Source organism: Artibeus jamaicensis, unplaced genomic scaffold (genome assembly GCF_021234435.1).
Source record: "Artibeus jamaicensis isolate MK-2021 breed Jamaican fruit bat unplaced genomic scaffold, CSHL_Jam_final contig_793, whole genome shotgun sequence".
In the NCBI taxonomy this organism is placed as follows: domain Eukaryota; kingdom Metazoa; phylum Chordata; class Mammalia; order Chiroptera; family Phyllostomidae; genus Artibeus; species Artibeus jamaicensis.
This window is the reverse complement of record NW_026521975.1, coordinates 11,905,469-11,923,973: the sequence shown is the minus strand read 5'-3', so window position 1 is coordinate 11,923,973 and position 18,505 is coordinate 11,905,469. Positions and strand designations below refer to the sequence as shown.

Here is an 18,505-nt window from a genome sequence, read left to right as displayed (position 1 = left end):
AGACTCTTCCTACATGTGGGACACAGTGGAATGACCCTAGTAAGGTGGTAACACTCACCAGTATGAATCTTCTCATGTCTCTGTAGCAGGTACTTCTGTATGAAACGCATGTCACATTGACTACATTGAAATGGTTTTTCGCCTTAAAATAATTTCATATCCACAAATTAGTTACTGGATTAAACACAGTTTATAGTTACTATTTCTGAAGAAAGATAAATCTTAGAAGCCCAAATTCTAGAAAATTCCAAATTATCCATACAAATGTTTTAAATTGTTCATTAACTTAACAGAATTTTATTTCCTCTCATTTTTCCCCAAAACTCTTTTAAAATTCCCATCCTCATAGTCACACAAAAGTGAGACTAAATTTGATCTCTATCTAGCCTTTAAGGGATTAAAAAAAATGATGTAAAACAACTTAAAATAGAATTTAAAAAGGATGAAGCTAGAAGGGACTCTACAGGTTATGGAAGTGTGTCTTAAACACGTTTTCTTCCTTTTAGTCCGGGGGAAGACCCACTCATGTTGTTCCCTGTGGCTAACCATCACTTTATGCCCATTTACCTGTTTTCTCCAGAACTTTCAGAACTTTCTAAACATCCTTAAAAATAAACAAAACCCTGTATCTTCAAACATTCCCACTCTGCTGGGAGGTTTTCCTTTTAAGGAAAGTATTCTTTGGTCTGCTCTATGCAAAGAAACTTTCCAGAAATCCTCAGACACTCCTCCATTACTTTCTTGCCTTTACACCATACCTTCTTTAAAAGAGTCTATCCTGTGTCCCAAACTCTTTACTACCCACTTGTGCTGTAACCCTGACACTCGCTTAAAAAGCTACTCATTATCTACCTCCTTGCTACTTATTCTGATTTTGTTTCTTGGTTCTCTACGCTCTCCGAAGGTTATGCCACTGTTGATCGTACCCTCCTCGGTATTCTCTCTGCTTTCGGCTTCTGAGACCACCGTCCTTTCCTAGTTCATCAAATCCACCTCATTGCTGTCTCCCCACTGGCCCCCAATTCAACTTACGTGTCTAATCTGTCTCCCCAAAGATGTGTAATCAGTCTTTTAGTTCTGCTCTCTATAATTTCATGTTCTTAATTATAATTTTTTATATCTGATTCCCAAATTCGTATTTCAAGCTCCATCTGGATTTCATGCATAGGAAAATAAATGCTGATAGGCTTTCAATAATACATTCTTTAACTGTTTCTCTAGCTAAAAAGAACACATTAAGCCAACTAAGTGTCCAATTAAGATTAATTAATTTTACACATCCATGCTAATTATTTTCTCATTTGAAGTTTTTCCTAATTTCCTCCTGACATTCTGGCCTTATGAAATCTCTGATTTGAAATGCCAGGTTAGCTATGGTCTTAGGAATGAATGACATATACACAAAAGTGAAAATAACAAAGATATTTTAATGGACATAAGCCCATTTTAAATCAAGAAATACCTGTATGAATGAAGACATGTCTCTGTAAGTGATAGTTCGTTCTAAAGGCCGCATTGCAGTGCTCACAAACGTGAGATTTAGGGGTTTTCAAACCAAGTGATCCATCCTCATTTATTGTAAGAATCTAGTTTAAAAAAAAGGTAAAAACAAAAGGAAGAAGTTTTTAAAATGTAACACTAATTTATAAAAAATATAATGTCTTTTAATGCAAACAATGTTCACCAGAGACTATGAAATATTTTTTCCTAAATAATTTTGAAAAGGCTGTTAGAATAACATTATCATTAATGGTAAGGAACATGTGATTCGGAATGGGTCAGATCACTAATAAAACCGTGGAAGCTGGTTACATACTATCTTAGTACTCTGTCCCTCCTCTCTAAAGCTGATGTCTAATAGAGTCCCTAAGTGTTCTGTTAGGGTGAGTATCGCTTTATTTTCAATTTCAAATTCTTACACATGCAAAACAAAAGTCTTATGTTTTAGACATAGCATAAATATCGTTCACTATAGGACTGGTTAAATAAATCATAGAAAATTAATACACTTTAGTATCATGTGGTTATAAAGTAAAATGAGAAAGCTCTCTATATACTAATATGGAAAGAGGTCCAGGATTTATTAAGTAAAAAAAGCAAAGTTCAGAATCCAGTATATAATTTTTCTAATTTTTGTATACAAGAGAGTTCCTACAGGTAGGTGTGGGTGTGTGTGTGTGTGTGTTTGTATATACATAAAACTATTTTAAAGGATGTATATAAAATGTACATAACCTCACCCTGGCTGGTGTAGCTCAGTGGATTGAGCACGGGCCTATGAACCAAAAAGATCGCGGTTCGATTCCCCATCAGGGCACATGCCTGGGTTGCAGGCCAGTTCCCTGCAGGGGATGCACCAGAAGCAACCATACATTGATATTTCTCTCCTTCTCACCTTCCCTTCCCTTCTAAAGATAAATAAAATTAAAAAAATAATAATAAAATGTACATAACCTCAGTTGTGATGGCTGGGAAACTTGGCAAACCGGAGATAAGGTGAGAAAGAGACTTTATATTGAACATACTTAAAACACTTTTCTAAACCACATACATGCTTGCCTATTACATTTCCTTCCTTTCTTTCCTCCCTCCTTCCTTCCTTCCACTGACCAGAAAAAAGTTTTTAACTCATCCTAGGATAGAATTTAGAGTCTGGTCTGGACGAGTCCAGGATCTCTAAGGTTATTTCAGGACTACTAAACTTATTAAGAGCATTCCTAAAAATATTTGTTGAATAAATGAATTTGAGTGGGTAAGGGAAAGAAAGGTGGCAGAGTGGTCAGCCTCATCTTCCTGGGCCTCTCAGGCTGAGCACACGGGGACCTGACTGGACAGCGCCAGAGAGCAGCCGCACTTAAACTTCACGCATTCCCGTTCTTCAACCATTTGTTCCATGGGCAACATTAGTAACTGCCTTCCTCAACAGACAAGTGGCAGAGTGAAAATCATCAATGATCCCTTTTTCATTATTGAGAGAAGAAAAATGGCAGAGCACGATTTACAGATAAGCATATAAAACTAGGAGACAAGATCAGGAGGAGCTTGGCAAGGGAGAGGCACTCAGTATTGGAGGTGGGGGTCTGTGGAGGGGAGCGAAGAAATGGTGTCCCGCACAGGGTGGAGCAATCTGGGAAACACCCTAAAAATACAGAGCCCTTGGACACTGATTAGAGTATGTGAATACACACTGACTCCTTCTCCACCCTGGAGAAGAGAAACAGGTAAGGAAAAAAAGGCTTTAATTTTTTTTAAATGCTTCTTTAACTTTAAATTCAGGAAGACAATTCATCTATACTGTATGTAAATCAATGGTAATTATTACGCAAATTACACAGGGCTTTTGGGTTAGGGGCAAATGGCCAAAGTGGTCAACAATGCCTCAAAGTCTGCGCACCAAAGTCAGAGGGAAACACTTGGCAGGCGAACGAAGTGGGTGCCACAGCTCCTACAGAGGGTCAGTCACTGAGAATGAAAAGTTTCATCTCTGGCCAGTCAATTTAAAATTTTTTCAACGTTTCCAAGTCACAAAACAATATGCAAGTAAACACCGTACAAAAAAAACCCCCACAAAATGTTTTAAAATGATTCAAAATATTTCTAACATAAAAAGATAACAAAAAGATATTAAACATTTTATATAACAGAACTAACAACAATATAGTACAAGGTATTTTTTCACGTATGTTGGTAAATAAGATCTATGTGCCAGAAAACATGGCAGCTCAATAGCTTCTGTGGCACAGCAGCTGCAAGGGAAGGCTCTGTGGGGAACGAATCTGGCCCGAGTTACTTAGTGTGAAACGGATGTAATCTTGACAGTACAAAGCCTTTTTATGAGGAGTTAAGGAGGTCTAGGTCATTGTTTTCTGTCACTAGAAGTAATGCTGCCTTTCATTGTGGATTCAAGCCTTAATTCAAGGTGGATTCTATGGATGAAACAGCTAACACTGGCTTGTGAATAGTAGACTAAAAATTCAGCATATTTATAAAGTTCAAAGACAAAAACATCAAATTTTTAGGCATTTACATTTAATTTTCATTCTTTCTTTTCTTTTTAGGCTAGAGTAGCAAACATCTTTGTATAAAGGACACAAAGTAAAATTCATCTCACAAAATAAAATTCACCTCACCTCAGAAGTCCACCAGTGGCTCTTCCAGTCTGTAATCTGTTGTAAATGTAACTGCCTGACTCTTATGTCTCACTTGCCACTATAAACCCAGTGTCCAAAAACAGTGTCTGGAACATAACAGGATGCTACACATGTCTACTGATCTGGCCACCTGCTAGGCATGCCAGACATTCTCACAAGCTTAACACTTTATTCTTTTTAAAACTTTTTATAAGAAGTAATATATTTTTTAATTTTTCAAAGTCACTAAGTAGTGCCACAAAGAGGTGACTATGCAAAGAACTAAGTCCCCCAGTGGAACAGAAATGGCAAATCAATGCAGGTAAAACGTTTCTCCTTGGTATAGAGTGAGCTCCTTTTTTCTTATTCACACCCCCTCTTTCAAGATCTTTTAGTAGAATGTAATCTACCAGTTAAGTGTGCTTGTCTTAGAGATTAGCTGTCTTACTTGCTACTAGTATCCTAAAATAGTTCTGCTTCTCTTTTTCCATTCAATATATGAACAACATTACAACTGAAGAACTTGAAATTTCAAAGTTTAAATTCTGAGGTGCCCCCTATATCACCACATGATTTATCTTTGCCTCCTATCACTGATTCTTTTGAAGATATATGGTATATTATAAAGACTAAGCAATCAGGCTTTATCAAGAGTGGAGAAATTAGTAATAGTCTAAATAATACTCAACATACCTGATTTTTTCTTAATAGTTTAATAAACATAAAACAGAATTTTTCAGTAAAAAAATTCAGTACCAGATGGAACTCAGCTAATTTGCTCTCTTTAGTTCATGGTCCATTAGTAGTTGTGTTTTTGTCCTGAGCCAATATATTCTCACCTAGCTGTCTATATGTATAGTGATGGTTATCTTAAATAATATACCGACTTTGCCTTCGCCATTGTGGCTTGCTTGGTTAGAGCATCATCCTGTAAACCAAAAGGTCAGGGGGTTGATACCTTTTAAGGGCAGGTGCCTAGGGTGTAGGTTAGGCCCCCAGTCCGGGTGCATAGGACAGGCAGCCAGCCAGCCAATGTTTCTCTCTCACACTGATGTTTCTTCTCTCCCTCTCTCTTTCCCTCCCTTCTCCTCTCTCTAAAATCAATAAGCATGTTCTTTGGTAAGGAATAACACCAACAATAATAACCAACTTTAGTTGGGCAAAGAACTAAGCTCTGCCTATTCAATTCAGAGATTTTTTTTTAGTATTCAAGGGTCACAGCCATTGAATAACTGAAATGTGACACCACTCAGTGAGAAAGCTTTGCTCTCTTAGAAGGCAGAGGAGGGTTCAAATCCAGTTAGAAATGGGAGAACAGTGCAACCCCAAAGCCATACAATAAAATAACCAAGTCATCCAGGGCAATAACCACCTCATTTTGACTGTCCTGGTTAACTCTAAGATCCCATCCTCACATTGCCACTTTCTTTCTTCTTCAGGATTTTTGCTGCCTCTCAATATTAAATTTTACATATTGACAAATTTTGTTTTTGAATGGCAAGCGTTTGACTGTGGGAGAACACAAAATACACACATCATAATCATGGTACAGTAACAGATGTTCAGTATAGTGACCCTTTTACAAAAGGCTATTTCATGTTTTTTAAATAGTAGGCAAACAAGTATGGGATAATTTTTAAAGAAAGCTTAACATCAAAGTATTTTTAAATTACAGTTCAATTCTGTGAAAAAATTATTTACTCAGATCCTACAATTCCATGGGAAAATGGGTAAGTACAATTCTAATGCCTTCTTTTACTAATTTTCTTCTTCAGTCTTCTCATAACTATTACTCCCTTTTTCCACTCCCTGGTCTTGAATCAGTACTTCATCTTCAAAGCCACTTCTTCCACCATTACATCAGCAAACATGACAAAGGAAGACACATGCCCAGTCATAGTAAGCATCTAGCATCTCTATTGCTTTTAACTCACTTTTCCTCATTTTCTATCATTCAATTTTAGTATCAAAATCACAAAAGTCTTCTGGGAACCAATGGTATATAATAAATTGTCAGGAAAGAATTCTCTAAATAATTTAAAATTGATTTGACTTGTGGAATATGTTCTTCCTGAGTCCAGAATAACTTTGAATAATCAATTTCTGTTCAGAGCACCTACAGTGTTATAACAAGCAAACCCAGTTCCTTTATTCGGAAAGAGACCCTGGCATATCATAGACACAAAAATTATTCGCTGACAGGATGAAAAAGGAGATGCTTTTCAAAATAAGGAGAAGTAGGTAATTAAAAAAGTACCCTGTGCTCTATTTCACTAAATTACTAAGGAATTTGAAAGATGCATAAAGTGTATACAATGTTGAAGTAACACAGTATTTTCCTGGAAAGCGTTCTTAGAGTCCATCAGTATTAACTCAACAACCCTCATATGATCTTCTGTGGTGGAAAATATTATGTCCCAATCACCTATTAAGTCAACAGCAAAGCCAGGTGATAAGACTTCATTTCTACAAAAACTTCTAGCATCAAGACTTGAAATTCCCAAGCTTAAACATAAATCATAATCACCTTGAACTATCTAACGTATAAGGGGAAATCCTCTGAATAAGAGTCTCTAGTGCTGGGGCCTGGGTGTCCATGACTGGAGAAGCTCTGCGGGTGACTTTCAATGCACAGTCAGGATGGAGAACCACTGACACCAATGCACTGGGCCAGAATTAGGTCCACGGAGACTTTTCATGCATTGCTAATAACTTTACTGTTCTGCAGTCCTAATCCACAGCAAAACAAAAACAGATTCAAAGGGGCAATGGAATATAATGTTAAGTGGCCACATAGGTACAGCAAGGTAAAACTGAGTATCACGGCATGAAGGAATGAGACAGCTCAACTATTATAAGCAGTCAAGGAATGAAACCTAGCAGTCCCCTTTCGGGGAAAGGGGAAGAAAGCCCCAGGATCTCAGTCCTCTCAGAGGGCTTCCTTACAATACGTACAATTTAAAAAAATGTTTTCAACATCAACCCTAATACGTTAAAAGCTGAATCATGTTCAAATGCACTATATTTAGAAAGAAAAAACACATTAAAGATTTCCACCAAAGTGATTAAAATAAAATCTGACATTTAAAAGTGACATGTAAAAAATTTACTTTCATAAAATAGCTTACTCCATGAGAGTATCAAATAACTTGACCTAGGTCACATTCCCTAACTCGATGAGCCCCTTCTTCTACAGACATGACGCCAAGTGTATTTTGGCAACTTTCAAGTATCAAATCTACCTTAAGATAACTAGGCTCTGCCATGACAAAGGCTCAGAAAGCAATTACTGATTAAAACCCTTAGCGGCTACAGATGATCTAACAACACAGAACTTCACATCACAAAGCGTATCTGGAAGGGAGCCACATTTATATGGATATTATAAGCTCTGATATTTTTACTTAAGGCTATCACATCACTTTAGTTATATTTCCTGTACAAATCCCCAATCTAATGTGACACAATGGTGACAACATACTAAAAATAGTCACTATGGTGACAACATATTAAAAACTGTCACAATGGAAATATTCAAGATTTGGGAAAGAGGCTGGGGGAGAGTGGAGTCCTCTAAGCCTAATAAATTAAAATTCTTGATAAATTTTTAGTGGGCTTTAAGGAATTTAAAACAAGCAACACACTGATTTATAAATCTGGAATAAGCTTTTACTGCTCTTCATTCAAAAGGGCAGAAAGAGTATAATGAAAAATCAGAAGCACAAATTTTTAAGCACAAGCCTGAGAAAATGTAGAATAACTCACTGATTATGCTTCATAGTTCTAAAACTCCAGACACAATGCTGTCCACCCAGAGAGCACAGACCTGTGTTAAACACAGGCCACAACCACTCTCTGTCCATTACATGTAACACATCAAAACAATTTTAAAATAATTGTTATTCTCATATCCTGTCTGCCAAACAGTATTTCTGATCATTTCACTGTCCTAAGAATTCCCTAAAAAGGCTGCCCCAAAGTATTTTCTTATATAAAATATGCTTAGACTAAGCCAAATCTTTCATCTAGCAACTACAGAGATATATTAATACTTTAATACCTTTAGAAATATAATACATTATAAATGAATTTAACTATCTCAAACAGAAAGTAAAATAGCTTAAACCCTATAAAAATCCAATCTCTATACTTACAAACACCTAGAACATACTACCAAATAAGACTCTACTAAGTAAAGATACTAGTAGGAGTTTTAGTCAGTATTTCAGAATACATTACAGTGAAGAACAGCACCATAAAAACATGACAATAAAATATCAAAGAAAATACAGACCTTACATATCTTTGTTGTTTTTAGACTTGAAATAAATTTCTCATAGATCAGTAGTGAACCCAAGGTAGCATAGTCACTATCACAAACCATTTTAGAAATTAATTTTTTCCTCCAAACCTGGTATGGTTCTTTAATAAAGAACCTGATAATTCATTAATAAAAAAAACCCCACAAAAACAAAAAGTATCACATAAATTGCTCAGAAAAGCACTAACTCCTAGAAAAGAGGAGAGAGGGATTTCAGAAAACACGAAATACAAAATGCCAATAATTACTAAAAACGAAATTTAGTATAGCTAGTAACTAAAGAAATTAAAATTTAAACTATACTGAGATGCCCATCTTAGGCTCCAAAAAGGCAAAGTCCCTTCTCCAGGCTGATGAGAATGTGGATGGACACTCCTTAGGTCACTGAAGGAAGCAACTGATACAATTTTTCCAGAATAAGTAACATTATCAAGAAACCTTTTTAAAAGTTCGTGCCCTTTGATTCAGTAGTGTACAAATATTTAAAGTGCAACATGATGTAAAGTGAAGGCAAAGAGAATACAACTTTCCAACAATAAAGCAATCACTGAATATGAGATATATCTAAAGAATATTATGCAACTAGTATCTTTATAAAAACCATTAACAAGTTTACATGTAAAAATAGCTTACACACATTTTGACTGTTAAAAATCTGAAAGTCCTCTTCATCTGCAAATTTGAGGACAGTAAGGGGATATGGCATAAAATTAAGGTAGTTATCTCCAGGCAACATGACTATGGGCTATTGTATTAGCCTCTGCACTTTTCAGTCTTTTCTGTAACAGACACATTTGTGTATGCCGAAAGCAGTGTATGTTGGTAAATATTTAACAACAGGTTAAGGAGATTGAGAAGGGTTTACTGATTTCCATAGTGTAAATAGTCTCACCATGACTACTTTTAAGCTACCAAACTTTTAGCACTGACTTGCAAAATTCCTGCAATCTTAGCAGTCAGCTCTGGGAAGGCAGTACCAGCTGGCTCCAACACACCACTGTGCCCAAAAGCATACAAAATATATTAATAATGATAATTATAATTTAAATAATAAATGTAAAAACAATTAGCCATCAAAATAAAAGGTTATGTTATACAATCTTTTTTTTTTTTAAGCCCTCTTCCTTATAAGAGGAAAACAAGAACTGAAATTCTGTAGGAATGCCAAATATTCAACTATTGCTGTACTGAAGGAGGGGAAAAAAGCAGACAATTCCTAATAATGTTTACTGAGTCACTAGCTTATTTATACTTATCCATTCCATTGCCCAAAAAGTACTTATCATCTACTGTATTATGCCTACTATTCCAGGATCTTGGGTTATAGCTGTGAATAAAACAGGTCCCTGCCCTTGTGGGGCTTGCATTCTATTCTAATACAGATATGCCACAATTTTTTCCTGAAACCATATCGAAGTAAAATTAATATGAATGAAAAGCAAAGCACTCACTGTATACCATCTGTCAGTTTTTAAAGAAAAGAGAGACACAGGGAAAGAAAAGTTTGTTTTTAGAAAAAGGACACAGTGAAGAAGAAGTGAAAAAATGGAAACCAGTGGCCCACCACCTCCATGCAGGCATGCACCCCTTCCTCCTGACGGAGCTGACGCAGCATTCCAAATCTGCTACGCCATGTGATGCGTTCTACACCTGCCTTACTGTCCAGTCAGGCGCCTGCCCATAAGATGAACCAACAGTCTGGGATTAATAAATTAGGGACCGCCCTCTTAATCGTATTCTCTTACTTTTGCAGGGGAACGCTGTTTCCGTTTCTTCTTTTTCTGTAAGTCTACTGGTTCTCTGATTTGTTTTTTGTCTCTCATCAGTTGCTCAGATACATCAGTAAAAGTAATTTCCTGCTTTACGCTTATCTGTTAAAAAAAAAAAACACGATTTTAGAAAAAGTCCAGGTAACAAAAAGCTACTGCACATTCAATCCTTTGCTCCTTCGCTGACCCTACGGCATGTGGCTCTCACGGTAACACGTGTGGTGCAAGTAAACCGAGCACTGAAGAATCAGAATCAAGAGTACATAAACTGGGGAATAAAACACGATTTTACAAACATTTACCTCGTAAAAAAAAAGTCCTAGAAAAGATGATTACAAGACCTACCAGCATAAAGCAGAAGTCAAGACAGTAACATAATTTCACTCCCACATTTAAGGAAAGTAATGCTAAAAAGTTAAAAGCACTCGTACAAAAAAAGGTCAAATTCCAAAAATCAATAAAATATTGGGCAGAAGACAGAGTGCTTTTCACAAGGGGCTTCCCTCTCAATTTACAAAATATCTGAAAAACACAAAATTCTAAAAGGTAATCACATCAAAAGAAAGGCAAGACAAGCGATAAAAATGTAATTATCTTTAAGCACCACACTTTTGACAATATTTTTGGCCAGTATTTTCCTGGCTTCTATAACAGACCACCACCAAATATGTTTATGGAATTGCATATGGCTTTAGGCTGGCTGCCATGTACAAGACATTATGCTACCTACACAGTAACTATAGAAATACTACAAAAAACATCAAGATGTCAACAATATCACCTATCTTCAGATCTCAGTTCTCACAGATAATGAAGAGTTGTTTGTCAAAAAAAAAAAAAAAAAATACCCCAGGGTTCTAAGGTCACTAAGGGAAGTGTCGATTCTCGTAAGGAATTGATGGTGCTCAGTCACCCTCCCATCACTGCTACATTTTCAATCTATCTTTGAAATAAAAACACAAGAATCTTAAAACTAAGAAACTTTCAACTCAACCAGCTAAGAAATACATGAAAAATATTTGGCCTTCACACTGTATGAGGACACAGCAAAGAGTCTGCAGTCTGGAAGAGGGCCCTTACCCTAACACGCTGGCACCGTGACCTTGGACTTCTAGTCTCAAGAACTGAGAAATAAGTTTATATTGTTCATAAGATTTTTTAAAATCCTTGATAATAATCCAGAAAGTAAAATGTGCTAATGACTACATTTTTAAGAAATAACACTAAATAGATGCGAAACATTATAAACACCTTACAGATTCATAGTGTAAAGTTGGAAGACACAGCTTTGTAGAAGGCGTTCATGAAAAAATGCAACATAAGCCAGGGGTTTCAGACTAACAAAATAAGGAGCTGAAAGCTTTCATAAATTCCTGGAATATAGGCAGTATGAGAATCGCAAATTAAGAAGAACCTTGGCACAAAAATGTGACTTAAATGATTATGCAGCTAATAACTCCACAGTTATAGAATAATAGTAGTGACCATTCTTTGTGGCTTCTCTTGGTATCATTATTTGGAAGGCACACAGACACGTTACCATCTGGGGTGGTGGAAACTAAGACTGACACACTTGGGCTGGGTATGAGACAAGGAGAAATGACAACAGAACATCTAGGCGTCTGTTGAATGGCTCTGTCCTATTTCACTTTGGCACTTAAGTAGTTCCAACATTTCTGTCAGCTAATAGATTGCAAACGAACAATGAAAATGTAGCATGCAGCAATAAGAAATGGGAACTCTTTTTAGTGAAGTGTCAAGTGGAGTGTAAAACAAATGCTCAAATAAGTTCTGCAATTAGCAGTTATTCATAAATTAAAAAAGAACCTTTATATACACTGAAAACAATAAATACATGCATCTGAACCTTTTAGTTATTTCCATGTATACAGAAAATGATATTACTGCTTCCATTTTCAAAAATAAGTAACATTTTTAATATTGTAAAAATACAGACCCAAGCCTAAACATATCAATGGATCAAAGTATTAGGCACACAGCAAGCTACATTTTTAGAATACTCCAACAGGTTTATCGCTCACAAATGGAATAAAGTAATCTCACCAACCACACACTAAAGCATATGGTTCAGCCTCAAGTGCTTAGAAAAGATGTTCGTAAATTCAAAGCATAAAGCAATTCTGTAATAATAAGACAACTAGAAAAAAATGAGTCGCAAAAAATCTGGGGAAACTTAAGCCTTCTTTGGCCCAAGGAAAGCTTTATATAATCTATAAAAACGTGGAAAAATAAGTATAACAAAAAAGACAGTAATTCATCCTAAGTTATCTACTCTTTCATTGAGAACTGCCTTTAAAAGAAGTCATTTTCAGTGTTACTTTTCACCTAAATAAACTGAAATATAATTAATTAATCAATCCAGCACCTACAGATGCATGGCATTTGAAAAGACTAGTTTGCTGGATTTTTGAAGCCTTACTAAAGCATCATGAAAACCAATAAATTAAGAAGTAGGTTAAATTTGTTACAAACAACAAAAATAAAACCTTTTATTTCTTCCTCATCACTTAAATTTTGCTATTTAACCTAGTTCCACATGAAACCTCCTGCCTATGTTTGAGAGGTCAATTTCAAGACTGTTCTCACACTACCAAACCAGAAATACCATCAACACTGTCAATCACCCTACCCATCCTTCTTTCACAAGATTTGAGTAAACTGAGGCTTCAAAATTTTATTTTATTTTATTTTTTTAGAGAAGGGGGGAAGGAAGAAGAAAAAGAAGACATGACAGGAAGGTGGGGGGGGGGAGAAAAACATTGATTTGTTGTTTTATTTATTGATGCATTCACTGGTTGATTCTTATATGTGCCATGACTGGAGACCAAACTTACAACCTTGGCATATTGGGATGACACTCTAACGAACTGAGTTAACAGGCCAGGGCAACCCAGACTTTCCTTCTACACCTAAGACTCTAAGACTCACCCACCAAGTGACCCGTCCTCTGGGCCTCCCACTTTGAGACTAGGGAAGAAGTGAGACCTGCCTTTCAGGTCGTATCTGCCCTCTACACTCACCTAACTTCTCCCTCAGCACCCTTAGAGGACTTAAGGCTCCTGTAGTGTTAATGCTTCCTCACCCCTTGCCACAGTCAAAGCTGGTTCTTTCTTGCTAGTTCTAAAGTACATCTCATAATTATTCTGATGTTTTTCTCATTTTTGACATTTCTGTTTTCATTTTCCCAACCCTAAACATAAAGAGGCCTCTTTATACGAAAAAACTCCATTCCCTGATTCCAATCCCTAACTCAAGTCCAGAATGCAGAATAATTCTTTTTTTTCCAACATTGACTTCACTATTTCTGGCCCAATAATAAAAAAACTATCCTGGGTTGGGGGGGCGTGCAGTTGGGTAAAAACGGTGAAGGAAGGGATTAAGAAAAAACACACCACCAACCACCTCAGACACAGACAACAGCACAGTTATTCCCAGGGGAAGGGTGGGCGGGGAAGACACTGGAGAGCGAAGAGGGAATAAACGGTGAGGGAAGGAGGCTTCACTTTGAATGGTAAACACAATGCAATATACAGATGATATATTATGGAACTTTACACTTGAAACCTTTGTTATTTTATTAGCTAGTCACACCTCAATAAATTCAATAAGGGTGGGCTGGGATGGAAGTAAAAGACAGAAAACTGTACTTGAACAACAATTAAAATAAATAAAAATAAATAAATAAATTCAATTTAAAAAGTTACCCTACTTTTATACTTAGCTAATTCAGGTATCTATACATTATCTTGTTACCTGAAAATAGGATATTTTTCTTTGGTATTTTCCGTAATGCCTTTCACTCACTTATTCATTTAATGGCTATTAAGTGTCTACTATGTATAAATTCAATCTAAGATAATATAACAAAAGCTTTGAATTTACTCAGATTCTAATATGTTTAGAGCATAACTCTAGATACTGAAAGCACATTCTAAAAATAAGGTCTTCTGCCTCAACAAAACCAAAAGAAAAGCAGAAGACAATGACCAGTAACACTTCCAATAAGGAGCTAATACCACTTATTTTTAAAGAACTTATTTAGAAAGAACTCATACAACTCACCACCCCTGCCCCCCCCCCAAATAAATCCAATTTAGAAGTGGGCAGAGGACCTGAATAGGCACTTCTCCAGAGATAGGCAACAGACATATGAAACAATGCTCAACATCATTAACCATCAGAGAAATGCAAATTAAAACTACAATGAGGTATCCTCTTGTACCTATCGAAATCAACTAACGAGTCTTGGTGATGATGTGGAGAAAGGGGAACCCTAGTGCACTGTTGGTGGGAACGAAGATTGGTGCAGCTGCTGTGGGAAATATTATGGAAGGTCTCCCCCAAATTAAAACTAAAACTGCCTTATCACCAGCAATTCCAGTTCTGAGTATATATCCAAAGAAACTCAAACATTAATTTGAAGGATATATGCACCCCTATATTCACTGCAGTTATTTACAACAGCCAAGATATAAAAGTGACTGAGTGGATAAAAAAGCAGTAGAACATATACACATGGAATATTACTCGGCCATAAAAGAATAAAACCTTACCATTTATGACAGCATGGAAGGACATAGAGAATTATGCAAAGCGAAATAAGTCAAAGACAAATACCATATGATTTCTCTTAAATGGGGAATCAAAAGAACAAAATAAAGAAACAAACAAAACACAAACAGATTCATAGAGATCAGACGGATGGTCGCCAGGGGGGAGGGGAACTGGCGGACTGGGTAAAAATGTAAAGGAATTAAGAAGATTGGGAGTTACAAAATAACTTTAACCTTGGGGATGGAAAGTACAGCATAGGGAATATAGTTAATAATACTGTAATAACTATGTATGGTGCCAGGTGGGTACTGAAAATATTGGGATAAACTGTAAAGTATGTGATTGTCTAACCACTGCAACGTGCACCTGAAACTAACACAAAATGAGCTAAATATAAACTGCAATTGAAAAATAAATTAAAAATAAATAACTTCCTTTTTAAAGGCCTTAAAATGTAGACGGGAAAATTTTGATGCACTACAAAAGAAAAAAAAAGAAACTCATTCAAGACAGCACATGTTGGGCTCAACCTAAAAGAATGGAACAGGGCGTAAAGAGCGAGAGAAATTAACACAATCTGACATAACTGTAAATGGCTTCACAGATGCAGCACAAGACTTAAGCAAAAGTGTAAGTTTATCATGTGTATCCCTCATTTACTTTTTTCTTCCAAATCTGCTACTCTTAACTTTTTTCCAGACTCAATAATGTTAGTAAGTGATACAACAAATGTAACCGTACCTAAAATAACATTGCCAGATCCAGTACACAACGAGCAAATACTTGATTTGGTTTGCATATTTTGGTCTACCCAGCTCCCAAATAAGGTAACTCCTTAGGATGAACCATTTTGGACTTCTCCTCTTCATCCTCAACACCCTACATCCATATCTAGCAACATCCAATCCACTTCAGTTGACCTTCTCCAGTGGGCTGCTTTAAGGCATTATCATCTCCCTAATATACTCTTCCACACATGAATTTATATAAAACTGTCTTCTTCTTATTTCCCCAATGAGGGATCTACAATACCTCTTGTTGCCCGTAGTATTAACCATATTCTCTCCAGCTCAGCTTTCAATTCTCTTTATGATGTACTTTATAGAAAAGACCTAGGCCACTTGACAAAGGGTCTGTCCTCAACCAACTAGAAGACAATGGTTAGGGAAGTAGGGGGGTGAGGTATGTGGTCTCTAGCCTGTATCCTATGGCATTTAATTCTACAATAACATTATGAGGTTAGTTATTTTCATCTCATCCTAAAAATAAGAAAAATAAGGCCCACAAAAATTAAGTTACTTGCCTAAAATCCCATTAAGAAGGGAAACCAAAATTCAAACACATCTTCCAAATCCAGCAACTCAGATTCTAACTACTGCAATCTGTGAATTACTTTTTATCCTATGTTACCAATAAGAAAAACAAAACTTCAGGGAGTTAAAGTATCTTACCCAAGCTACTAAATTTCAAAACTAGGATTTAAATCAAGATCTTATATCCTCTAATCCAGCATTAGTAATAATAATCCAGTTATAGTAATAACTTCTTCTTAATAAGTCTAAATTATTCAAACCTATTTTAAAATGATTTTTGCATGAACACTTTATTTTTCCATATGAACTACTGTTTGGTTACTACCAGAATGTGCAAAGAATTTCTAGTGGTTCTCTAAGATCTACTACTATTTAAAAACAACAAACTGGACAAAACACCAATAATATTTATGTGAAGCTTAAAACTGGGGAGTTTCAGTCCCACCTCATCCAATTACTACCTGGGTAAACCTGCCTTCCAGAAGTAGTATGGCATTTAAAGCAAGAAAAGCACAGGTTGTAGTTAAACAAAACGCAATCTAATTCCAAACAGTAATGGTAGCAGCAAGGCTGGATCAATTAAATGTTAATCATCTGGAACTTTTCTTCACTTATAAAATGGAGGAAATACCTCATGGAATTTCTATATGGTTAAAGTAAAAGCAATTACATACATAAAGCACAAATTACAGTGCATAGCAGTATATAGTAGAATCTTCATGCTACTTACTATAACCATTTCCTCATCTATGAATTACAGGCAGTAGTAACATCAAACACATACATATCAAAATATCAAATGAGGTTAACATAAAGAGCACCTTGAAAACTTTCAAATTCTTTGCAAATATTTAATTATTATACAATTACAGATATATAATTCTTTTGCTTAAAATAATCTTTCCCTTTCACATCAGAACCTCCACCTGGAGGTACTCCTGTCTAAAAACAACTTTTCTTCTCCGCTTCCAAACCCAAACCAACTCCAGATGTTTTTCTCAACATTATATACAAATCTAGAAATTGTAGTTCACATTGCCTACTCTAGGTCATTTATATATTAAGTTGGCAATTTCATACTCTACCAAAGAAAGAACTAGTCAACTTCTGTGGGCCACAAATTGGCCACTATATATACCAAGAGCCTTAAAAAAACTTATACTAGCCCTGGCTGGTGTAGCTCAGTGGATTGAGTGCGGGCCTGTGAACCAGAGGATTGCGGTTCGATTCCCAGTCAGGGCGCATGCCTGGGTTGCAGGCCGGTTCCCAGTGGGGGACATATGAGAAGCAACCATACATTGATATTTCTCTCCCTCTCTCCTTTTCTTCCCCTCTAAAGATAAATAAACTAATTAATTTTTAAAAACTTAAAAAAAACCATAAATAATCTCATGACAACAAATCTATATATAACATCAAAATTTACATGACAGCAAAAAAGTGCAGTCTAATAAGTCTAGTATTCAATAATAAAAAAGTGAGATAAATTACAATATAGCTACATAACATTATACAGTTAGAAATCTTACTTCTAAATAGTATTGATTCCACTGCTAGGATTATATCCTAAGAACCCTAAAACACCAATCTCAAAGAACCTATGCACCACAATGTTCATAGCAGCACAATTTACAATAGCCAAGAGTTGGAAGCAACCTAGGTGCCCGTCAGTAAATGAATGGATCAAAAAACTATGGTACATTTACACAATGGAATTCTATGCAGCAGAGAGAAAGAAGGAGCTACTACCCTTTGCAACAGCATGGATGGAACTGAAAAGCATTATGCTGAGTGAAATAGGCCAGGTGTTGAAAGACAAATACCATATGATCTCACCTTTAACAGGAAGCTAAACAACCAAACAAGCAAGCAAAATAAAAACAAAGACAATGAAATAAATAATATTGAGATTAAAATACTCATGCTTTAAGGTTAAATGATAAACACAAGTAAATATGACTTATATATAGATAAATATACTTGTACAATTTAATACAAATACATATGCATGCAAAAAATTTTATTCAGTGAGCTGGGATGGGAGTAAAAGACAGAGAACTGCACTTGAACAACAATTAAATAAATTTTTAAAAATTTTTATACAAATATGCAAATACATACACAGATAGACAAATAAGGAAATGATGCTAAAATGCTAACAATGAAATGTTAGTTATTTATCTGAGTGTAGTAAAATCACAGCAATTTTTATCTTCTCCATAGTTTAAAATTATATTTTCTCAAATAAGTATATGTTACCTCATAATTTTAGAAAGGTATTAAGTCCAGTCTTAATATAAATCCCTAGCATTAATTAAAAAATCTATTTATCTTAGTATATTAAGTTGTTCTAAGAATTAAAATATTAAGCTAGGAAAGTAAAACTGAAAAATTTCT

At 35.7% G+C, this 18,505-nt stretch overlaps 1 protein-coding gene across 10 annotated transcripts in view; it reads right to left on the bottom strand.

The window, feature by feature from the left end:
* ZNF148 (zinc finger protein 148) overlaps positions 1-18,505 on the bottom strand; it is a 128,635-nt gene that overhangs the window by 27,543 nt on the left and 82,587 nt on the right. For all 10 annotated transcript variants that reach the window (XM_037132036.2, XM_037132079.2, XM_037132066.2 and 7 more), the window contains 3 exons: positions 10,197-10,322; positions 1,463-1,586; positions 59-142 (listed from right to left, as the gene is read on the bottom strand). In XM_037132036.2, the coding sequence (XP_036987931.1) occupies positions 59-142; positions 1,463-1,586; positions 10,197-10,322 (334 nt within the window). The remainder of the gene's footprint in view (positions 1-58; positions 143-1,462; positions 1,587-10,196; positions 10,323-18,505) is intronic.